We start from the raw sequence: 24,782 nt of genomic DNA, 5'->3' as shown, positions 1-24,782 counted from the left end.
AACGGTTCCGTTGGTGGGGGCGTGTTCGAGCTGGAGGGGGATATCTAGGGGAACACAACAGTCGTAGTCGTAGTGCCGCGCCGTGACGCAGGGTCAGGTGGTGGGGAGAGTCGCGCATAAACTGAACGTGAACCGGGCATAAGGTTCCCCCGTCGGGCGGATCTGTTGTCCCCCACCACCGAAATCGGCGTCCACCACCACGATCGAAACGCTGGGCGACGGAGACGAAGCGGAGACAGAGACGGAGACGATCCTTGCGGTGCGGTGTGTCCGCATACACGCAGGCATAAACGTACACATACAGAGGGAGAAGGCGGGACACATACACGTGACCGAGCGCGTCAGCTTCTCGCATCAAACTCGAAGCCCAGACGCGACATTGGGGCCAAGACGGCAGTCGCGAGTCTCGGTCCTCGGTTAGCGTGCAGTCAGTTTGCAGACCGACACCGTAGCGAGCAGACGTGCATGTCTCTCTCTCTTTCTCTGTCTCTCTCGGCGCTTGTTCCGTTGTTACTCTACCATTGACACGCAGAGACACCGACAGTGTTTCTCTACTGTCACCTGCTCGAACAGTTCAAGTTCACCGACGCTCGTCTCGAGAGCAGCACCGATCGCGTGTACCGGATTTAAAGATCCTCTCGCGGGTTAGAGGGTGCACTCAGTGATTCGATTGCAAGTGTGCCTGTTGCCAGAGCAGAACCGTCGAGGATCACTGACTCATTCGGAGACTACTCTGTTGTTTTTTTTCGAATCGTTCCAACCGTTTGTGTGACTTTGTAAAAGCCGTGCGTTCTCTGGATTTACCCGACCAAGAGGGACCTCGTCGAGCTCTGTTCGTGCGACGGTGCAACTATAGCCGTCACGTTGGTTCGACGAACGGGATTCCCCGCGCACTGCCAGTGAACCCACGGACCCGTGTCCCGCGGGAAAACTGTACACTTGATCGTTCGCCAAGCGACGCGTGCGAACCACCGTTTACAAACACTACCGACCACCCTGAACAGCCAAAGTGGATCTTTGTTCCGTCGGTCGACCCTGCTCGAGAGAATCTTTCAAAATTGGTGAGTAGCTCTTCTTCGCATTGCCCCAACGGACCCCAAGATTTTTCCGACCTTCGGTTTTCGCTGATCGCTTTTTCGCTACGGTTCGAGATTAAAATCGGTTCGCGGTCCCTCTAAACGTTTCACCGGAAAATTGAAAGCTTCCACCGGTGAAAATTGACTTTCTTTCCATTGACGTTGCTCCGTATAGGGCAGGTTTCGAGACGCTAACCACCGTTGACGCAACCCTAGCCTCAGGTTTCCGAAGTTTCGCGCCTCTTGCGTAAGATCAATTTTTTGGGATTATCCGATGTTCTCGAGCAGCTTGCTCAAAGTTTGGTTCGCTCTAGTCCTCGTGCAGATTTTTAAGACGTTAGGGACCCCGCTGACGTTACCGCGGCGTCGCGACGTGCGAATTTCTGCGGTTAGCGGCCACCGACGTCAATTGTTTCGGTCCGATATTGTAACGTTTCGCCACGTGCCAGACCTCTTTTTCCTGTGGCTACGCTACGGTTTTCCTGGTTCGTACGTTGCGGGGGTCGTATATTCGGTGAGTCGTCGATTCTTCCCCAAAGTGGTTTTTCTATTTTTCCAGCCTCGACTTCACCGCGATTATTCCCCGCGTTTTAATAACCGCGCGTTCGGCGATCGATTTCGATTAGAGGCTTTATCGAAACGAGGGGCCTTGATAATTTGTTGAATAGACGGTTATCATCCAACGACTCGTCACGCGCCGGGACTTTGAACTGGAAACCGATCGTGTCCAGGACAATGTGTGGTACGTGCTTCGTGGCCGGGCTTTAACAATTAGCTTTGCCGGTAATCCGCGATGATCCCGTGAAAATCGGTGCGACAATTCCGTCGTTTTAGTCGGACATGCAGTGCTCGTTCCCCGAGGAGATTGGGAAATCTCGCTCGAACGGGAAAAAGAGTCGATGAGATTATTGTGAAACCGATTGCGAACCTTTGCATTTGTGCGTGGAATTGCGATTGCTAAATGATCCCCGATGGATCTCGCGTCGATCTCCGATCCTGGGATAAAAACTGAACAGTGAAATCCGTATTTTTAGCGGCTCCGATTCAGATCGGGGGCTCCGCCGTGTTTACTCCGGCGCGTTTATGCGTGTATCGGACTGGTCTCAAAGTGCAGTTTACCGATTACGGATCTCGATCGCCGATGAGATTCCGGCGGGCTCGTTAAAAATTCAACGCCGATATTCGTTGCACGGAATTTCGTCACTTTCCAGTAACGAGCCCCGGTCTGGTTTCTGTCGGCGCGCATTCCGCGAACGCGGCGACGAATTTCGCCTAGCATCGTGACGATATTTACGACTCCGAAATTACAGCATCGTATTTGCCCAGCGCACCGAGAAATCTGCGGCCGATATTTCTCCGCAGATCATTCGTTCCCGATCCGAACTCGAGAAGTTTCAACGGTTACGACTCTAAATTTCCACTTGGAGATCGTAATACCGGCAATCTGCGCCAGAGTCCCCATCGATCTTGGATCTCGACCGCCGATTTATATCTCGGGCCGCGTCCGAACCGACCCTGAAAAGCAATCGGCGGAGTCTGACCTCGGCTAAAGGATTCGGATGACGCAACGGGCGTCTTGCGGCTCGAGCTCAATAAACCCGAGCCCAGCCCATTGTTTCCGATCGGTATCGTCGCTATCGGAGCAGATCCGCACCTGGCGGTCTCAGGACGTCGATCGGGGAATATCCGAGATCGGGACCGAGGCGGCGTGCCGCGCGGATCGATCGTGTTTTCGGAGCGGACGCTTACGAAAGTCTCGTGCAACGCGTGAGCAACGCGGCAGCGGCCGTTGCGTCATTCGTGACGAGCCGAGGAGGACTCTGATCCTTATCTGCACCAGCGGAGAATGTGCCAGACGGTGTCTTGTCACGATCGCGGAAAATAGTTGGCGACAACGACTGCATACACTGTAGACAAATTATCTCGAAGGCGCTGGCAGCGTCGCAGGAAATTTACGATCGGTTGCGTTTCGCGCGCCGCAAAAACTGTGCGGACTGCAAGAAGTTGCAGCCTTGTTATTGTATCGCCATGTTATCGTATCCGGCCATGGGTGATCGCCGGCGCGCCATTCGGGTGACGAATCGATTCGGCAAAGATTCCCCCAGCGATTATAATTCCCAGCGTCACGATAATTCGCTAATTCCCTTCGGCCCTTAACGACCATACCCGTCCGACTGATGAAAAACTGGTCGCTAAATTTCTCTAGCTAGAGAATTTCCACCTAAAAGGATACCGAACGGGTTCTACTCTCTCGGCCGAAGAGCGAAACGCGATTACAAAATCGCAAGAGATCTCGTAGCGCGTAAACGTTGATTGACGAATCGGGGCGAAGCCCGACGGCCATCTTGGCCCCCAAAGCGCGCATTCGGTGCAGTTTCTTTCGCGAACTGGAGCAACGCGTGGTAGAGGGGAAACAGATGAAAGTTCGGCCACGTGGTGGCCGTCGAAGAAGACGCGATCGATCGTGATCGTCGTCGCGTCGCGTCGCTTGAAAACGGGAACTCTATCCCCTTCCATCCTCTTGGTGCTTTGTACTCCGGCATCGATCCCACTCTCCTCCACCACCTCCTTCTCCTCTTTTCTCCACCTCCACCCCCTCCTCCTCCTTGGTCGCCGCCACCTTCTCTCTTCTATCGCGGCATTCGCGGCCGAAGTGGGCCACGGCCTAATTTGCAGAACTCTCAGCCTCGTCGTAGCGTAAACCGTGTGTGCAATAAGCTTCACGGACTTGGAGCGAAGGGCACGCACGTGCACCGAGACACGTTCTCGGGCTTCGCGGTCGAGACGCGATAAAACGCGGTCACGAGCGGAGGAGGAGGACTGTCTGCGAACCAGAACTATGTTGGTATTGTTTCCTTGCTTCCGAGAGACGGCGGCACGGTCCGAGTGCGATGCTCTTTGCGATTCACGCTGTGCTCGCTCGTTTTCGCTTTGGTCTTGACAATCGCTAACGTCCGATTCAACTAGGCGACTGCCGAGTGAATTCGAGAACTGATAGAAGGCGGAGCAGTTTTTGGAGACCGTTGATTCTAAGGTCGATCTCTGTTCGTTAGCTCTCCCAGAGAATGGATTCGTTTTGTATCGTCACAGAGACGGCGTTTGCCAACAAATTTAGCGGTAGCCGAGGAGTGCAGCAAGCTTTTTTGGAGAACGCGGTGGAATGCGTAAAAGTAAACGACGAGCTTCGGTTGCAGCGAAACTGCTCTAGGGAGGGAAAATGAAGCATCGTTTCGGAATGTTAGGGTTCATCGAGTGCTAAACAGGCTTCTGATTAATAGAACGTGTGCTTGGCAAACTAGAGGTAGCGGCTGCTCGGTTATGAAACAACGTTAACGCTCTGGCTATAATACAGATAGAAAACACGGAGTCGCTGACGTCTCGTTATTGGCTCTGTGACGAGTATGACGCGTTGGCTGTCGTAGAACCATTGAACAAACAGTGCCAGTCGCATAACGATTCTGTCAGTTTCTCTCTAATTCCAATGATATATATTCTTCAAGAATTTTGTACTTTCCCGATATCTGCGATCGCGGATAAGAAAGAGAGGCTACTCGAATCCCGGATTACCGCGATCGTATCGGAAGCACATAGGAGCACTAAAGCAAGGAGGGGGGGAGGGCTATCTCGATAGACATTGACCCGAAAGAAAAACGCGTTTCTTTTTTAAACAAAGGCCGAACATTCGGTATTGCCGGACGTCTCGGTAATCCGGGGAAAATCTGACACACAGATCCCCCCGGATCATAGCGAACGGCTTGGCTAGCCGGAACATATTGCGACGATGGGATATCGAAAGATATCGGTGACAAGGTCGTTGCGGTGGGGAGGAGGCAGGCGGTGGATTTCGCATTGTGCACCGGTTATCTCGATCTCGCGATTGTTCGGCGTGACATCGGCCGGGATTAGCGGTATCTGCGTTCCAGGGAAACGCGTGACGCGACACTCTTATAATCGAGTGCATACGGCCGGTCGAGTGCAGTTGCAACGCGTGCACGACCGGCGACGTTTCTTCTTTTCCACGGCTCACCCCGATAACAAGATCCTACTCGTCTCGGATACCGGGGATCCCGTGTTACGTCATTGTTCGATCATCGATCAACAGCCGCCTCGAGAGGATTGTCGTCGTACGATCTTTAGAATCGGAATTTCGGATCTCTGGCCTGCTGGACCAGGTAACAAGACTTCACCGATCGTCTATTTATTTCTAAGGGTCTAGACGGACCCTTTTCAGAATCGTGCACGAGTCACTGACTCGGTCCATTTTGTCGGTGGCTTTTAACAATAGTTTTAGCTGTATTCGTTGATCTTCGTGGGTGCAACCAATTTAGAGGAAACAAATCCGATTGAAATGTATCGTGAGATAATACCGAGTCAAATGGACGAAACGATCGAATCGTTGGACGATAGTCACGTTGTTTTTCCCGCGATCAACGATGGCGTTCGATAGACTCGGATTTCGCGGTGAACCGAGAAATCCACGAATTACCGATACTCTTTAACTAGATCGAATTCCCCGACTAGATTCCTTCCAGGAAATCTGAAGAAGGAAACTTCGTTGCAATTTGAAAAGAAAGAAACGCCCGAAAGAAAAAACGCGGGTCGTTTCTGCGGTGGCATTCGCGCTGGATCGATTACCGAGGCAGCGTCGTTACACGGAGACCGCGTTACAAAATCGCGAAAATCCCGGCGATCGCAGCGTGTTTCCCGAGGGCGCAACGTCGTGAGGCGTGTTGGAGTCCCACCGATCGGCTCGATCAGCCGGTTTATCAATCATATTAGGAAATATCTGGCTCCGTTGTTCGCGATGACCTTTTCGCGCGAGTATTATGCAACGAAGGTGAACGGTCTCGCGTAAGACACCGCTCCGTGTGCACGTGTAGGAGTCACGTGGCGGGGAGGGCAGCGGCAGCGGCGGCGGCAGCAGCAGCAGCAGCAATTGCAACTGCAACTGCAACTGCAACCCGAGAACAGGAGGCGCTGTGTCGAAGCCGGCGCGAATTGCGCGAGCATTTCTGCGACGGTGTGCATTGCTGTGCACCGACGGTTGCATCACGCACCGCGTTATTTCTTAAGCCGGTCCCTGGCGCATTGTTTATCAGTCGAAACCGCCCACGCGTTATCCATCGTGCTCTCTCCACGTTGTTTCCCGGAATCTCTCTCGGTTACCCGGAATCCTTCCCAGGCAACACATCTGTCCCGGCGAAACGATCGATCGTTGACGAATAAAAACGATCGAACGTATAAATCAGCGGGCGTTAAATCGTCATTGAAACACCGCAGGCCAGCGTTGTTTACCTCGGCCACGGGAATCGGTGGCGAGTGTTGTTTATAACGAATTAAAATAGACTCTCGTAATCCCGTTGCCTCCGGCGGGAAAGAGAGAGTGAGAGAGAGAGGGAGAGACGCGGACATCGTCTTCCACGTGTTCGTTATGTAACACGCGTTGAAGAGGAAACATATTCGCGCGAGTCGCCGACACGTTACCTCAGGTCACGTGTCGGCGGATCGAGCAGACGACACGCGAAGCTCACGTGGAACGCGTGAAAATTCCGATAAACCGATGATTCCGAGGACGACGCGTACGCCCACCCTCCCGGGCCTATTTCCCACCATCTTTCTTCTCCCTGCGCGGCCATTGTTCCCAAGACTGATCGTTTTCTCGATAGCAGTTTTCCAGATTATTCGGCTCTACGTATCCAGATAACGGTGAAAGCTATCGCTTCGAGTGGGACAATTCGTTCCTGGCACTCGTCGTGAACGTGGCCCGAGACAAGAAATCTCCGACGAGATTTATCGCGTCCTGGACGGTTACGTCGATCCGTTGTAGCGACGAGGTCTCGTTTACCATCGCGCGCGCCCGATGTATCTCGAAACGAGAAATGACTCGGGCCGCTTTCATAATCGCCGTCGCCGCTTATCGGACCCTCCCCGCCGCCGCGCCGTTGCTCGGCAGATAGACAAATAGATCAGGGTCGTTAGACGGTTCGAAAACAGAAACCGTGGAAGTTTTAAGATCGTTTTGTCTCCGGGCGGAACGATTTCGCTCTCAGGAAAGATCGGGCGTCGATAACGGGGTCGCTGGAATTTTCGGACACCCGGTGGAGGATCACGAACGCGGGCCCCGAGGCTCGACTTCCGCTCACCCGGTGTCTTTTATCTGCAGATAAGCCTACGATTCGTCGGATCGAGGATCCGGTCGATCCCCTTTTCTCGGGTTCCCGAAACTGTTCCTGCGGTGAACTGTTCCTCGCCGATTTTTCGGGACGCTTTCTTCTCTTGTCCGCAAGCAACGGTACACCCGACGCGTCGCGATCTCAATTATTTTCGCCCGTCTCGTTCCGCTTGACGGACGCTCATTGGGCCACTTATGCCGGCATTGTACAATTCCTCGGGTTCCTATTGCGTCACGGCGCATACCGGGTGGCACCGAGGCACGGTCTTCGAAACGTTCGTTCGATCCGAAACCCGAGTCGCGAGCTAAATTGATCTGTTGCACTTTTTATGCCCGTTTAACTATCAGCGTAGCGCGTGAGACGTGTTTATCTCTCCACGGGATGCACGATGTTTTCGTGCACGCTGACGTGCAAAGTCGCTGAACGTATCGCAATCGGCAGGCAATCGAGACAACAAGCTTCTAATCAGTTTTACAGCGAAATGAATCCGTTGAAATGGATCATTTAAATTAAATTAAATTAAATTAAATTAAATTAAATTAAATTAAATTAAATTAAGTTAAATTAAATTAAGTTAAATTAAATTTAATTAAGTTAAATTAAATTAAATTAGATTAAATGGATAACTGTGATTGCTTGTTTTGAACGTTCATCGATTGTAGGCTCGTTTTCCGAGGAATCCGGGGCTCGGAGCCGGAACCTAACTGTGTCAAGTTTCAAGTTCCAAAGGGCAGGGGCGGCTGCGAACGGAGGGGGAGGGGGGTCGAGGCGGGCGCAGGGCGTGGACAATGGTTCCCCACTTTGTTTTTCCGGTGGCGGTCGCGTTATCGCGGGACCAATTGCATAATGAGCGGGAAACGAAATCGGAGACCGGTTCGAAATGCCTGCGCTGGCCCGATAACGGTATCAGCGGGAGCGCTCGGCGTTACGTGAGCGCTGACCGCAATCGTAACACGCATGGCCGACGCGGTATCGAGTGGCCGGCATTGTGCACGTGCCTTTATGTACTGTACTTAAAGTTCGACGTACTCTCCGGCAACTATTTCAGGCCCGCTCGCCGCGTCTCCTATCCCCGCATTTTTGGAGCGTTCCTCCGCTTCTGCCCTTCTCTGCAAGCGTGCTTCCACGCGGCCACGAAAAATCTCCGATTCCATAGATTCCGCCGAGGACCGAAGTCTGCCCGCGAGCATTACCCGATCTCGACCATCGCTCGAACACGAGCTTCTTTTTATCGACAACTCGCTGCTAATTTTCATGGTTTCGCTTGGGAATCGTACGTTTCGAGTTCGACCGGCTCGCGTGGCGATTGTGTCGCGGCTGGCAATAAAAGGTCGAAAGTCGCGTGAAGTTGCACCGATTTTGCAGAAACGTCGTGTCCACTATCAGAAGAGCTCTGTTTGCTAGAGACTCGTGTAGATCCGCGAGCGATAAGGCGCGACTGAATGAAAGGAATCCGAAACAGATTGCGCAACAGCGTAACTCGTGTCTCCGAGCATTCGATAGGAGGATCTCGTGATCGCTGCTCGAATAACGATGGTCTGAATGTTTTTGCAGAGATAACTCGCACGAATCCCTCGCGGAGCATCGCGCGTGGCCGAGGAAATTGCTTCTCTCAGCGGGAAACCGGGACCGTCTGCGGGTGCCTTTGTGACCCGAGCCAGTTTTCCTCTCCTTTTCTCTTCCGTCCGACTAATTCTTGCCCAAAACCGGCCACTGTCCTCCGCCAGGCTGGTCCCAAAAGGCTCGACTACCTGAGTTCGGCGGCTAGCCGAGGCCCGAGACCTGTCCTTCGAAAGCAAACGCCCGAACACTCGCAGCACACAGCGTTCACGATTCGTATTTCGAAAAGCAGGGTGCTTACTCTGATGGTAGCGACCTTGGTTAGCTCCCGAATTGTTTACCTCCGGGGCGATTTCCCGCGGGAACGTTTGTCTCTTAGATAAGGATGATCGCTGCGAGCGGGGAGGAGGTTTTTCTGGTCGGAGCACAAGAGGAATTTGGTAACGCGTTGTTCGGTACCAGGTTAATGCGGCGGATAGCGGTCGCGTCCTTAGGCTACTTCGGCAAGAGGGTACACGGTTATGGGCGGGGGCAAACAGAGTAGACCAGAAACATTAGGAACACGAGCAGGACGACGAAAATGGTGGGGCTCGGGTGTCGTTCGACGCGGTTGTTGGTGCGCAGCGCGCGCACGGCCGTGCCCCGGTGCGTGCTCTTCTAGTTACATAATCGTGCGTCACGCGGCCGAGCCGATACAATTCGGATTCGGAACGAGCCGAAGAAAAAGACACGCGGTCGTGCGCGAGGAGGTCGTTGCGTGCCTCGCGGTCCGAGTCTACGGGCTCGACAAGCTGACCCCCGCGGCGCGCGCCGCCCCCTTTCAGGCCCCGATCTGCGCCACGCAATTGGATCGAGCGAGCTCCGAACCCTCTCGATTTTTCGTGAAGCAATCTCCCAATTATTTGCATAACGCGACCGCTACACACGTAACCGCGACCTTGTACTTTGCGTAAGTACAGTCACACGTTCTGCACCTTGCCGGTTGAAGTCATAACACATTGCGCAATATTCGGAGAATTAATAGTTTCTTACGTCGCGCTGGCATATTGCAACTATGAATATGTTAAATGTCGACGCAATTTTCCTCGTCGATAACTTTGGATTTCCTACACGAGAATCGTTTCTCCACGATGCTGCCCGCCGGTCGCACAGTGATTTAGGGCCTCGTCCGTCCACTTGTGATCAGATCCCCGCGAACAGCGCCGATTTCAAGCGTACGGCCGCATGCAATTTCATTTCTGCTCCAGTTTCGAAAGCCGAGCGAGATCTGGACGATCGTTTTCGCCGCGTCTCGACTTCGGTGCCCGCTAAGCATCCCGTGCGTCGTTTAGGCTCTCGTGCCTCTCGTATCTGGCTAATGGGATCAACTTGTTGACTCACGCTCGTCTTTTTGCGGCGGTTGCGCCTCGGCCAGATGTCGGATTAATATCGACCGCGGCGATGATTTGCGATCCGCCGCGAACCCGGCCCTCGTCGAAAAGTAATCCTGCCGGCCGGACGCGTTGAAATATCGCGCGAATAAATTTCTGCGAAGCCGCGGCGCCGGTGGTAACGTAGCCAGGCGGCGGCGTCCCGTTCATTGCGTTTTCCCCGAAACGGCCGGCGTCGGAGGAAAAACAAATGCCGGCCTGGCGTCGGGTCAACGGGGGAATCGCCACGCGTCGCGACGCGACGCGGGATTTACAGTTCCGCCGTCTATCGAGATTATTAGGTGGGGAGGGGGGCAAAGACGGCGGCGCCGTCTAAACGCCTCGTAAATTCCCGTAATTGCCCGCGATGCTTTATATTTTACTTCGGTGTTGCCCGACTTTCGGGCCGAGAACGAAATTAGGGGACCGCCGCCGCGTGTCTTATGAACTTCGTTCGACAGAAATTTATTTCGTTGTCGCGGAGAGAGAGAGAGAGAGAGAGAGAGAGAGAGAGAGAGAGAACGTCGGTTTCATGCGGTTATGACACACAGATATACCCGTTTCGCGTGCATTTAACATACGTGTGTAATTAGTGTATCGTTGTTACGATCCGTGTACTATGTACCGTTTCTGCTGCGCCACGTGTATACGTGTGTCCTCGATGCACGCGTTCGATATCGTGATCTCTATTATGACACGAACAAGTTTGTAAAATTCCAAGGATTATGCATAAAGATCTGCATCCTACACGTTGCGATGCATTTATCGCAGCACAATGCGTGTTACGTTAGATCGTTATAGCATCGTCCGATAAGGAATATCAACGTTTTTACGACTACCCAAGAGCTAATCGGAGCAAACAAATTGCCCCGGCACTTAAGGGTTCAGTTGATGGCAGACACGGGTGAACATCGTCGTTCCTCCTTTGTTTACCTCGGTTGCATAATTTCGCCGCCGTTGCATAAATCAACTGTTACAGCGCGCGGGGACCGTAAGGGGAATCGTTGGCAGCGCTTATGTGAGTCATGTCAGTGTGTCGTTAGATATCCGTGTAAAAATTCTATGCATCCACGGAAAAAAATGTCCACGTGCTGCCGGTTCCGGGTGAAGGAAAAAAGAAGAGACAGAAAGGCAGGCGGCCACGTGCTCCGGCGACGCCATTGCGTAACCCCTGCGACGCACAACTACCACATGTGCACGCGTGACTGCGAAACCCGTGTCACCGGCTCGCATAATCTTTCTCCACGGAATTAGTCAGCCTGCTGTCGTGCTGCTTGTGACTGTTGTCACATAGTCAAGCTATTTTAGAATAATGTTAAACAATGGGGCAACTACGCAGTCAACAAAATTCAGGAATCGCTCGACTATGAACAAAGCTGCTTTCAGCTCTGTATAACGCAGAGAGCCTAGAGTCGCCGATCAAACTTTCCAAGTTGTCTACTTTGCGATTATAGAAATTTCGAAGATCTTACGCTGCATTTTGCAAGCGAATTCTTGGCAATACTAATTGTCCTTAGCGTTCGGTGGTTCTAACGTTAGCGAGATGAACATTCGCGAGATGATCTTTCGCGCGTGTAGACAACACGTGTGCCCAAGAAAGACATTTTCCCACCTAATTGATCGTGTTCTATTTTCGTGCGTTATCAGCCAGTGTTTTTTCAACGATTATCAAGATAGATCCGATCGTCGCGACGACCTCTGGACACGCGTGTAGCTTGCGCGCGCGCACATGCGCGTCAGCCGTGCTTAAAAATAGAAAGCGGAAAAACAACGCTCGAAAAGTGAAATGGAAAAACAGATACAGGAAGTTATGCAATTGCGCCATAGAATCATTCATCGAGGTGAGTTCGCGCGAGTCATCGCAGATATTAATAGCGGCGGAAAGTCGAGGCGTATTCGCGGATTTTCCGACGAATAATCGACCGCTACGACCGCACGCTAAATTTACGATCGAAATAATCGGCCCAGAACGAGCCACGGAAAAATCGCGTTGCCTAATCGTTCGCGCTCCACTGGCGCTGTTACACGCCGATACGTGTACGCACGAATTAATTGCGAGTGCGTTGAACGGTTGATCATAATACGTGCGACCGATCACTGGCATTGCTACTGTAAGCTTTTTCGTACTTTGGAAAGCTCGGAAATAATTTCATTGCCTCGCCATTCATACTGCTGCTACAACGATTATTATGTATTGTTCATCACGAGTCTTAGTCAGACTAATTGGAGATATGTGGAGGTCTACGGTATTATTTTATTTATTCACTTATAATCCTCGCCTTTCGGCTTTGGATGACCTACGACCTATGCAACTTCGTTGCATAACTAAAATCTATATTCAATTGCTCATACTCTAAAAATAACGATAAAAACAAGATATAATTATCAATAGAAATTGTCAAGCTCTAACTATGCTTAAAGTTACACTTTGGTCTAATATTCTTAAATTAAGCGCATATATATATATATATATATATAGTAGGGAAGGAGAAAGAGGACGAGACATGTTCCTATTTAGAATAGAGTATTAGAACATTGGGATATTGTTATATATATATATATATATATATATATATATATATATATATCTACTCCAGGTCTACTACCTACTCCAGGTTCATCTTCATCTTCCACCTTCTTGCTTCCAAGCCTTCTCCTGTTTCGCTCAAAAGTTGTTCCATCCCCCTTATCTCCTTAGTAGCTTCACAGGTTGCCAATAAGCTTTCCTCATCTCCCTCACCGATCCTGCATTTTCTGCCTTTCCAGTCTCTCCAGTGTTGTTTCCCTCTTGCTTCATTGCCACGTCTAAACCTTGCAATCAAAATTCTGTCGCTTTTATCTCTTTAAATGCCTAGGGAGTTCATGCGGAGGTCTACGGTGTAGCACAGTTTTAGTTTTGAGAATTGTATAAGCAAAGCTTGAGAAGCGATAAGAAGAAGTTGTCGCGCGTATATGTATGGCTGTGCGAGTAGTGTTGTCATTTAAATTGCGTCACGAGTCAGTGGGCTAGTGTAACGTTGCGTAACCAAGCGACACGAGCCCTCCACGGTACACGTGACCAACGCGGATCGATCTAATTGCGATTTATAATTTAAGAATCGAGCCGCGTCGCGGATTCTCTCGCCGAGCATTTATTTTCGCCGGCACGCGAGCGAATAACGCGTGTTTGCGACGCTCCACGACGGAAACGCGAAACGTGACTCCTTGGGTTCGCAGACACGTGCGCGTCGGACTATCGCTATACGTCACGCGGCCGCGAATTGCGCATGCGTCGGCCGACGCGCCATTTACCGGTTACGATCGTTTGAATTCTAACGGTCGCCGGGATTCGAAAGAATCGCGCGCGAAATTAGATAATTGGTCGCGGCCAGGACGAGGATCGCTGTTGAACGCGTAACCAGAAATCGAAAATGCGAGTAAAAAGATTGTTATACAAGCTTTTAATGGGTAGGAGATAATTTGTTTATCCGATTGAATTGCATCATGTAGTTTGCGGTTACGAATCGTTAGGTTATATATATGTTATAACTGTTACAGTATATGACTGTTACAACATTTCTAGCACGAATATTGTTATCACGTTTCTCCGCATAGATTAAGTAATGGTTGTTATTTCTCGTGTTTCATTCATGCTATGCTTTGGGCGGTTGTGTAAACATTTACACGAAGCATTAAGCGAATTCAAACAAGATACGATATTTTGCGATCTTATTAATCTACGACACATCGAATCATCGGAAGATAATGACAATAGTAGAGTCTAATAATAGGTTATCTTTCACCTACTTAACCCCTAAAAGACCACATCTCCCATAACCTTATTTTTCAAGTCCGAACTAAAAGCATGTGATCAGAAGGTAATTACAAAAGTATATATACCGTAATTGAAAGTATTCAACTAAGTGGAGCTAGCGTAACAAAAAGAAACGAGATAGGACTTGAAAATTGCAACGAATGGAGGGGGAGAGGTGACTTCAGAGTTACGCAGGTTAAGTTTCATAAGACCGTAATAAAAGTGTCCGTACCTGGTGTTAACCGTAAATACGTTTGCTGCCGTGCATTCGAAGCAATACGGGTGTAGCGATAATCGAGTCAGTGCCGAGTCATTGTTGCTGCAGTGCAATTATTGTTCCGTGGAAGCGAGATCGTACCAGGAACGAATATGGAGGGGAGAGGTGTTCCAACGCAAGGCATGCCGGTCGCCGCACCGCGCCGCGCAGGCCGGATCAATTCCAACGCTTGCCCAATGCTACGTAATTATTTGGTGTGTGCGTGACGCGCGCGCCAAGGGTCCGCTATTATTATCTCCATGGAGAAATATCGACCCCGAGGAACACGGCACGAAACGAAACGAAAGCTGCACACACCGATATAATAAGCCGGCAGTTTTGCGCACCACAAGCAAAACGCGCGCGCGCTCGTTGATACGATCTTTGCGCAGCGGCGCAGTTTGCGCAACGCGCAGAAACAACTAGCTAGGGGATTTCGCCATGTTTGCGCGCGCGTTTATAATTACCGTTTCGCGGTGCGACCAATTCTTATCGAGCGCGTTCGCGGAAACCGCGTGTGCCGTCCGTTAAGGTTGCTAAATTATTCGCTCGATAATTTCCCGTGAACCCGCGGTGGCGTCTATTACCCGCTAACGAATCGTTTCTGCCGTTTACGATGGACCGTAAAGCCTTTCCGGAGCTTGCGCGCGCGTTACCCCTGATAAATTTTCGCGTTTCACGGGAACAAGGCCGACAACCTCCTCTCTCGATGCGTTCCTGGTACAGGCCGCGTGCACGCGTGTTATTTACCGTATACAAGTATGTACACCGACAACGAGATCTACACGCGAGACGTGTGTAATGGCTAAATATGACTCAACCGGTAACGCGCCGGATGGTTCCTCGAACCGACAAGGGAAATATGTACCGTTAATTGATCGCTCGTGATCCAGGCAATAATTAATTTGCCAGTGAACCGGATAAATGAAGCAGCAAACGATACGGAACAAAGATGCAGATGGAATTTCTGGTAATATTGTAATAATAAGACTCACCGCGATGTGACACGGTTGTTGGCACGAGCGACGATTTCGTCACAATAGATATCTCACGTGGGCGACGTGTTTTCTGCTCTGGGAAAAATCATCGGATCGATAGAACTCGGTACAAGCCGCGACATGAGTCACGCGAACCTCGTGTACACGTAATCCGCGACTGAAATTCCAGGTGATTGCTCAATTTCGAGAGCTGGATTCGTGTCCTGATCGCGCACCTCGTGGCGATCTAATGAATCAGGCGCCCATTAGCCAAGATCGAAAACACTGCGCACAAGTAGTTTCCCATCTAGGTGAATTTTTCCATGTCGTAAACACGATTCGTAATAATAATAATAATAATAATAATAATAATAATAATAATAATAATAATAATAATATTCAGTGTGTACATACAATTATTAATCAATTAAAAATTGTTGACACAATTTTTGGCGATTGTGATCTGACTGCTGTTAGGGACTAAAGGAGAGGGGATGACGTTTCGTCCGGGGGCCCGCTAGAGGACTCATCTATCCTAGTGGGCCCTTTCCTTAGACGTTGGGACATCGGTAGGAAGGACGAAGTCTGTATATATACTAACTGAGGCCACAAATTTAATACTAAATGCAACGAACTCTTATTGAATCGGCGGATTTCGAGGAACTCAAACTCTTACGATTTGGGCCATCGCATCGTTGTATCTCGAACAAAAATATTAAATTTGATTCCTTCGAACGAGAGAGAGAGAGAGAGAGAGAGAGAGAGAGAGAGAGAGAGAGAGAGAGAGAGAGAGAGAGAGAGAGAGAGAGAGGCAACGCGTCCTACTCTTCCCGTAAGTCGTAAAGTATCGTCATAGATAGAAATTGACACTTTCGGCACGTTGCGTCGCAGTGCCCTCTAGCGACCTGCATCGAACTATCACGATTACGAAGTTCCCGGTACTGTTTCCGCATGGGAAAATCATCAATACCGATTGCGTTTCACGGAAATGTCGAGCGGAACAGTTTCCGTTTAGAGTGTGACGCACCGTTTCCACCGGGGATAAATTAAGGTACAAAATACATAATCGATGACGAGGAAGGACACACGGCAGCCTCGAACGATCGTAAAACTGCGAGTCGCGAGGCCGCGACGGCACGTTGCTCGCTCGGAAGGAGTACGTGATTAGAAGAGATTCACGTACGTCGATACATTTACCGTCGACGGCTTCCGTGATATAAACGGCTGACATTCGCGTCTAACAGCCGCCTAGCAGCACGTGGATGGTTGCGACGCACGCGCACACAATGCAACCAGACTGTTACGTAACGTTCGGTCCGCGTGCTTCAACGGTTAATTCACGTTCTTTCGGCTCCTCTCTCTTTCTCTCTCTCTCTCTCTCTCTCTCTCTCTGTTTTGCGCGAGCTTCGTCTAGCGTGTTCAGGTTCGATACCCTTGCCACACGTATTCGTTAGGTGTGGTAACAACCGCCGCTCATTTCGACGCAAGCTCATTCAAATTTTTCAAGTTCCAATTCAAAATTAGTTCGCGCCGCTGCCGTCGACGCCGCCACGCGACGGCTATTTGAATTTCAATTTAACCCCTTGCCGTATTTTGACGAGTCCGACTCGTCATGAAAATTTCTGATAATAATTAATTGAGTATAGATGTTATTCTGTCCTTTGAAATTGGAATAAAATTCTAATCTCTTGTCATCAATATTTAAACATTCGAGTAAATTTAGACACACACAATAAGCATCAATTTTCTTTCCCTTCTAAGAAATTATTGCAATCGAAAAATTTCTAATTACAGTAACTGCGAAGAAGACGGTATGTCAAGGGGTTAAATATTTAGATTATCGTATTTTTCATTCCGTTCGCTTACAGAAGAAGTTAAAGAAAAATTAGCCCACGGATCTAGCCGAATAGCCAATACAGTAAGATTACGACGGTTAGATTTCTCGGGATTATGTATCATAAGATTATTACCGGTGTTGCGTTATTTTTCCAAGTACAAAGTTTTCGGATGTAGCTGAGATGGCAAGCTGACAAATTCGAGGATATAAATTCTCGTATGGAGGATTCAACGAAGGCGGGCCGGAAGCGTGAATAATTGGGAAAAACGTGCAATACTCTACTATTTATAGAACTTGACGGGGTTTATAGAACATGACGCTTCTGATTGCTGTAGCATTGCCGACGGAAAATTTTCGTCTGCAGCCGGCATTTACCGTGAACATGACACCAACCCGATGCCGCCCGCCGCTCATTAAGCGCCAGGCCAAAAATGCACCGATAGATCGATTTTAGAGTCGTTCGCGAAAACAGGAGCGTGCCGCACGTGCGGCGCGCACGCGTTCTATTGGTTTGTTCGTTGCAAACGCCGTAGGCTGGAATAAACGAATATTCTCATGATGCGGTACGCCAATGGCAAAAACTGCAGAAAGCGACGTCGCAGCCCGTGTCACGTTTTCCGTGAATACACGTGCTCCCTTATGCAACCATTCGCCTCCGATTAACGTTCACACGTTCTTGCTCTTTTTTTCTGCGATCGGCGCAACGGCAAATTACTTCCCAATTACCGTAGTCTAATCAACGGATCGCGTCTAGATAACCGAAACCCATCGTCGCGGGTTAATTCGATCATCGTATCGGCGGAAGACACGCGCGCCTCGCGGCTTCCGCTTGTAAATCGTAACAAAGTTACTAAATCCGACGTTATCGTCCCGAACAATTATCACTGCCAATTACCATGTAACAAGCGCATCACCGATTTGCGGAAACGGCTGCACGAGCGTTTACATAATTGCGAGCTTGCTCGCGGAGACGCGTCCGCGTTCATCATTTTTACGCCGGCGATATATCTCTGCCGCCTGTCTTCCCTGAGATAGGATCGCTCCGGATGACTTAGGATGACGTTGCCTTCCGCGACAACGGAGCGTGTTCACCGTACGTTTACCTTGGGATCGGAAGCACAACGATTCCCCAGATTTGCTTCCGCGGGTGTTACCAAACGGGAGAAAAAGTATGATGCGACGAACGAGGCTGGCTTCGGAAGCCAAGTCCCGAGGCTGCCGACTTGTAAATATATAAGAAACACAGAGACAGACTCGAGAGAGACTCGGCAGGTTGGTTTAATAGGTGCTCAAACACAATTACGTCGAGAAGATCCGTGCTTGTTCGACGATGTCCGCTAACGTTTCGTACTGGCAACGGTCGCTGGGTTCGCTGACACCTTCGGCCTTGAGTGGCACGACCTTACCCAAGGCTATTTTGCGACTTCTCTTGCTGTTGCTCGGAGCTAGTATTGTTGGCAGTGCGGGCACGTCTTTCAATCCCTCGGAATGCTTCACCTTTGGCCATGGGTGCCACTCTCGGGCATAACGGTTGCGAGAGCTAACGAGACCTGTCCCCACAGCCGACGCTTTAGCATCTTATCGCCTTCCTCCTAGATTCTTCGGGGGAGATCGTCTTCGTACTGTCGTTGGTCTAGGGTCGTCGATTCCATCGCCAATCACGCGAAAGGGATTAGAATAAGCAATTAGAGTGCAAACATCGCCGGTCACGTTCCGTAGTTCGCCGCACGCAACGAGGATAATTACCGCGATGAATGAACCATCGTTCCAGGAATGTCCAATTAACGTTGTTTGACGTCCTGCGCCAGGTATGACGCACAGTTTTCATAATGATGCGTCACCGGCGCGGCGAATTATCAGCGATGTCTTTGATTACAGTTCAGAGATGGGCCCATGTTATAATTGTTGCGCGTCTCGTCACCACCATGGAATGATTGCGTTGACTCATCCCGAGGAGTCCTCAAGCCTCTCGCGATTAGAATTCAGAAAGACACCGCGACGAGCGGTCGATGCGGATCGTAATCCGAGATCCAGCCGCGCAATGGCACGGGAAAAATGGCGATCCTGGGAGGTCGTCCGGGTGTCCGGCTGACTCTCTTTTCTTCCTGATTCCGTGTCGGTCGACCTTCCATCGTAATGGTCCGTCATTCGACGTTCGCGTGACCGAGCCGTACAAGGACTGCGTGAATAAGCTCCCTGGAACTGGTGCTTCGTGCGAGTTCTGGCTAATAAATGTTCGCATTTAGAAGTTCGAAGGACCTTGTCGTAGGAAACACGCGCGGTTACAATGCGGTCCTTTTGGGGGGGGCGGGGGGCAGAAAGGAGCAGATCGTCGTCATCGACGTAAATTTCATACGCGATCTTTGATCCAGTCCCTCGGCGGATCGCGTCGCCGAGAACTCGTTGCGTTCGTCGTCGTAATCGTTTGGCAAGCGGCGCGGCCGGTCACCGCCGTTAATAAACTCGTCCCGCGGATTGTTCGCCGTCGTTGCCCGACATGTTAGCCAACGGGATAAAACACGATCGACCATTAATTCCCGGTCGTTATCCGACCGGTTCGATAACGCCCCGATCCTCTACCAACTACGTGCGCACACTGTTACGGTCTATGCCCGTCGTCGCTCTAATTCGCGGTTTCTCGTTTGCTTGCAGATGTACTAAGAAGACAAATTATGGTGGCAGAGTTTGTCACCCGTCAGAGTGGATCACCTATCAACGGTGAGACCGCATGTCTGAACGGCAACATGCCGGCCACCCACACGATGGCGCACGCCGGACACGGTGCCCACGGCGGCCACGACGCCCACGGTCCGTTGCCGCCGTTGACGCACCCGGCGCACCACGCGGGCCCGATGCAACAGCAACACCAGCACCCGCAGCAACAGCCGCCGCCCCCGCAGCAGCAACAGCCGCAGCACCACCACCACCACCACCATCAGCCTCAGCCTCAGCAGCAGCAGCAGCAGCAGCAGCAGCAGACGGCGCAGCAGCAGCAGCAGCAGCAACAGCAGCAGCAACAGCACCATCATCACGACGCCCAACAGGTGATACATCCCGAAAATTTCCCCCCGAACTTCGACATCAGAAAAGAGCTATTTTCTCAGCGCAAGCAAAGAGAGTTCATCCCGGACAACAAGAAGGACGACAGCTACTGGGACCGCAGGCGGCGTAACAACGAGGCAGCGAAGCGGTCCCGCGAGAAGCGGCGTTTCAACGACATGGTCCTCGAGCAGCGCGTGATGGAGCTCAGCAAGGAGAATCACATTCTGAAGGCACAGCTCGAGGCGATCCGCGACAAATTCGGCATCAGCGGCGAGTCGGTGATCAGCACCGAACACGTGCTGGCGGCGTTGCCCGCGGAGCCACCAATCAGCGTCAAGAGAGCGAAGTTGCCGGCATCAGCGGCGCTCCTCTACGCGAGGACACCCAGTCCAGTGCACACGTCGGTGATCCATCAACCGGTCAGCGGTGCCAGATCGCCCAGGTCCCCGGCACAGCTCTACGTGCCGGAGACCTCGGCGTACCCCGAGTCGGAGAGCTTCCAGTACGCTTATCCACACCCCGCGATGCACCTGGACACGACGAGCGCGCTGAATCTGTCCCGGGGCAGACGAGCACAGTCGCCGTTCGAACTATCATCCGGCAGCGGGGACGAGGGGCCGCAGCTGGTGGTCAGCTCCCAGAACCCAGCAGCCAACAACAGCCTGCCGCACAAGCTGAGGCACAAGTCGCGCATCGGCGACAAAGACGCGGCCAGCGCGTTGCTGGCCCTGCAAGGCATCAAGCAGGAACCCGGCCCGAGGGCGTCGCCGCCCTGGGACAACGAAGGGTCCAGCGACGAACGCGACTCCGGCATCTCCCTGGGCGCCGAGTGGACCGGACCCACGGTCACCGCCGTGCCCGAAAGCGAGAGAGAGGTCAAGTCCAGGCTGGACCGCCTAGCCTCCGAGGTAGCCTCCCTCCAGTCGATACTTCGTCTTGGTAAACCACCGACGGAGAGTTTGGTACCGGCTCACCATTCGCTGCCGGCGAACGCCGGCGTCAGCGGCCCGTGAGACCAGATTGATCGTCCTCTCCTTCGCTATCGAGTGGACCAGCGAGGAACTGTTCTTTCTATCGATCGCGCCGTGCGCGGCCGTCTTTGCGATCCGAGGACCGATCCAAAGAACCCCGAGCTGCATTGGACGCGGCGCCAGCGCCGACTCAGACGGCCACGATGACCACGACTATCCCTGGGCTGATCACAGAGAGACCAGGAAGACTTCCGGCGTGGACGGCGATCGTTATCGCAGGGTGCGTAGCAGTCCGTACGTGTTTTGCTACCAGACCTTGCAGTATTGGAGCCGCCTTGGCATCGACCAATATCGCGTGCAGCAGAACCTTATCGATGGGATAAGCTAGATCACAGTCAGATAAGTTAGGTAAGGTAGATAGGTGTCGGACACCTGGCCCTGGGTGTCTGCTTGCGATCGGCCAGCTCGAAGCCTGCTTCTTTTCTTTTGTACACGGAGAATCGATCGGACGTCGTGGGCAGAGAGCTGGCCGACGAATGGAAGCGCGAAAGGGGATCGGTCGAGTCGAGTGCGTCGCAAGCCAAAACACGGGTCTCTCCCACTGTCCACGCTCTATCGTGACGATGATCTAGGTGATAAGATTGCGTCTAGGGTGTAAGTAACTTAACGCTGTAAGACTCTCTTAGGTTATTTCGTTGAATGCTACTTCCATCATTATCGTTGATTCGAGCGAAATCGATCGTACGCCGGACCTGCGATTTGTAAGAACGCGACGTTGTCGCGGGACTAGCCTCGGCGCCCCGTCGACTCGAAGATCTTCGGACGACTCCTGCTAATTTAACCCGGGACCTAATCGCGATCAGAGATCGAGAAAACGTCGGACGATGACTTCGAAGATCTTCGGGTCAGCGAGCCGCGCCGAGCTTCCGACTCCCATCGGACCACCCTCACAATTGGTCATCGCGCAACCGGCTAATTTCACTACCGCCAGTTGATCATTATCGATTTGAATACCTTGCAGGCGCAAAGCAATAAGCCCGTCCCTGTCGGTCCTTATTACTCGGTCGTATTCCTCGCGCGGCACGCCGTTTCCTATTCTTCGAGCAAAGAATCCAGCGGAGCCGAGCGTTTTGTGATAGTCGCGTCGAAAGCTGATCTTCTTTGTAAATAGCGTACTCTCGGACCTCCTCACTCCCCCCCACGAATCCTCCACAGGGTTCATCCTCGCGTCCCCGCGACCCTACCATTACTTTCTACCTTCTCTTCCTTTGTTTTTATACTTTTACTACTTTTACGTGACTGCGTAGTGTACATATGTATGTAGCAAGCGAGGAGGATGCGTGTGTTGATGCAGCGATCACATTCAGATTTCTATTAGTTTTTCTTCTTTTCGTCTTTTTTTTTCATTTTTTTTTTTTTTGTAATACTGAGAGACCCTCTGAGAGAAGCGGAGACTTGGTCGGACACACCGGAAACGCGCAGCATCCAAGTATTAAGCAAGCCTATGGGTGTAACTTTACTATACATAGTGCACATATGCAAGAAATATACATATGTATAAATATACGTATATGTACGGTATATACATATATATATATTTTCAAATTAATGTATTTTTCGATATCGTGTGTATGTGTGTGTGTGTGTGCGTGCGTGCGAGTGCGCGTGTGTTTGCGAGAGAGAACGCGCGAGCGGGAACGTTTCAGTGTCATACGAGAGAACCCGATCGAAGAAACCGGAGAGAGAACCAGTTGGAAAGGAGAGAGCAATCTTGATCGTCGCGCGAGCCAAGAGGAAGTAACGCTCTTTTCGCGGCGTTTTTAATTAACGAACGCGTCGATCGATCGTCGTCCGAGTAGGCGAACGAGACAGAACCAAAGCGACGAGCCGCTCTCCGATCCGAGGCGGCGTTGTTGTGATTTAACGCGTTGTTATGTATTTATAAGGGCGAGAGAAGGGAAAGCCGGATGTCGTTTCGATCTGCGCGCTCGACAACGTCCCCCTGTAAGTGTGATAAGCCGACTTAGGTTAACCCTGAGAGCCTGACGCGGAACTCGAACGATCCAACATGACGGACCCATGAAACACCAGCCGCGACACGTTATTCTCTATTATTTTCGAAAACAGACCTTTTAAACTCGTAAAAATTACCAGTTAATGTTCAGAAGAATCAGATTTACTACTCAGATAACTTTATTTCCCCCCAAATTGTCAGCGTATCATCAATTTTGTGAATTTTCAAGTGACTTTAACGCGTGATAAGAGCGCAACCGCCAGGCTCCAAGCGTTAACCGAACGCCGCTCTATTTGTAAATCATTATACCTTTATTTATTATTGTTAATCGCCTACAAGGAGCCTCGGGAAGCAGTGTCTTCGATTGTAATTGACGGAGACACCGTTTCCCGCAGATTCCACTACTATGTCACGGGAAACAGCTGCGCGAACGATGAACGATCGGGACCCGAGCATGAAATGATGATTCAGCGTTCACTACCTTTTCGTGGTGTTTTATAATGATCCAGAGGATCCAAGAAATTCTGAGCCTTCATCCGATTGAGGTATCTTAACGAAGACACATTACAAGACTGTTTTATTAATCGGCGTTCTTCGCGGAAGGATCTCGTCCGTGTTATTATCTGACCCAACCGAGCCCCGACACCCCTCCCCCGACTCCCCTATTCCCAGCTCGTATTTTTTACGTTACACCCCGCGCGTGAATTTTCTATATTTTATACGGCATGTTTATATTATTATTATTATTACGATTGTCGCATGGAAACAATGTTCTGCGAACGACAGCCGAGATGGATCGCGGCTCGCTCAGAGTGAACGAGGGTATCATTATGAAAAGGATCACGGAACGCGTAGTGACGATGAAAAGGCGAGACCCGTCGGCGCTTCGTTTCGAATCCTCTATCTTTTGTAAATGTACAGAAATACACAATCAGTTAAAAGTTATCCGCGATGATGTATGTTCTTTCTCTTGGATCAACCTGGCAACGATTCTCTTCCGATCTAGCTTCTCGGTCTGTTTTGTTTACGAAAACGCTCGTATCCTTCGTTTCGATTTCCACGAATCGTCGCGTTGTTCCGCAGTTGATTCGCCGTCTCGCAACCACGAGTGCCTATAACGACGAAGTTCACGACGAAACGAATCTGGCCCCAGCCTCGAGAAGTCGATGTTGGACAGTTTCGAAGGGACCGGGAGACTGTGTCGTCTTGTAAATAGCGTTGGGCGAGCCCTTCGACGTTCCCCTGAACATTTTGGCGATCGATAACTTGTACATACAAAACGAAACTTTGCACCTTTATCAGAGAACCGCTCGTGCCGATGAACGGGGCGCGGATGTCGACGAAAAAAAGGCGTGTGAGAGCATCGGCCGGAGAAGGAACTTCTTTGATACCCTTCGTTTCATCACCTCCCATTCCCTTCATCTATCCAGTTACCCTTTGATAATAGCTTCTTTCGAGGACGTTACGAATACAGTTCCTAATACAACTTAAATACGGCGCGGCGAATCGGCCGCTGCATCCACGGTAAACATGATTCCAATCACGTGTTTCCTGATCCTCCTCTCTCCGGCTGCACGGAGACATAAGTATTTAGATCTAAGGGACATATCCACAGCGTGTAGTGTACTTGTATATGATTACCGAAATAAATATTTTCAATGTTTTTGACAATAA

General features: G+C 50.9%; 1 protein-coding gene and 1 long non-coding RNA gene across 7 annotated transcripts; one reads left to right on the top strand and one right to left on the bottom strand.

Moving 5' to 3' along the window:
- The first annotated feature begins 354 nt into the window (after positions 1–354).
- Positions 355–24,782, top strand: LOC117225253 (uncharacterized). Of its 3 annotated transcripts, XM_033478625.2 has the most exons (3): positions 5,041–5,248; positions 19,734–20,125; positions 20,186–24,782. In XM_033478625.2, exons 2-3 carry the CDS (start codon positions 19,754–19,756, stop codon positions 21,134–21,136), a joined length of 1,323 nt encoding a protein of 440 aa, XP_033334516.1. In that variant the 5' UTR covers positions 5,041–5,248; positions 19,734–19,753; the 3' UTR covers positions 21,137–24,782. The 3 variants fall into 3 exon arrangements, with proteins under 3 accessions (XP_033334517.1, XP_033334515.1, XP_033334516.1); XM_033478626.2 differs by lacking the exon at positions 5,041–5,248 and adding an exon at positions 355–1,061 and having other exon boundaries at positions 19,734–24,782; XM_033478624.2 differs by having other exon boundaries at positions 5,040–5,248; positions 19,734–24,782.
- Positions 12,830–16,442, bottom strand: LOC143258880 (uncharacterized). Of its 4 annotated transcripts, XR_013032816.1 has the most exons (3): positions 15,921–16,442; positions 15,263–15,529; positions 12,830–13,029 (listed from the first exon to the last, which is right to left on the bottom strand). It is a non-coding gene; the product is annotated as an uncharacterized LOC143258880 (long non-coding RNA). The 4 variants fall into 4 exon arrangements; XR_013032815.1 differs by lacking the exons at positions 15,263–15,529; positions 15,921–16,442 and adding an exon at positions 14,244–14,723; XR_013032817.1 differs by lacking the exons at positions 15,263–15,529; positions 15,921–16,442 and adding an exon at positions 14,244–14,723 and having other exon boundaries at positions 12,830–13,023.

This window comes from Megalopta genalis, chromosome 2 (genome assembly GCF_051020955.1).
Source record: "Megalopta genalis isolate 19385.01 chromosome 2, iyMegGena1_principal, whole genome shotgun sequence".
Taxonomy (NCBI): domain Eukaryota; kingdom Metazoa; phylum Arthropoda; class Insecta; order Hymenoptera; family Halictidae; genus Megalopta; species Megalopta genalis.
Note: the sequence above shows the minus strand (reverse complement) of the source record. Positions and strands in the feature narration are given on the sequence as shown.

Excerpts from the sequence above, each read along its gene's own strand:
- LOC117225253 (XM_033478626.2), top strand. The coding sequence starts at position 19,754 with ATGGTGGCAGAGTTTGTCACCCGTCAGAGTGGATCACCTATCAACGGT.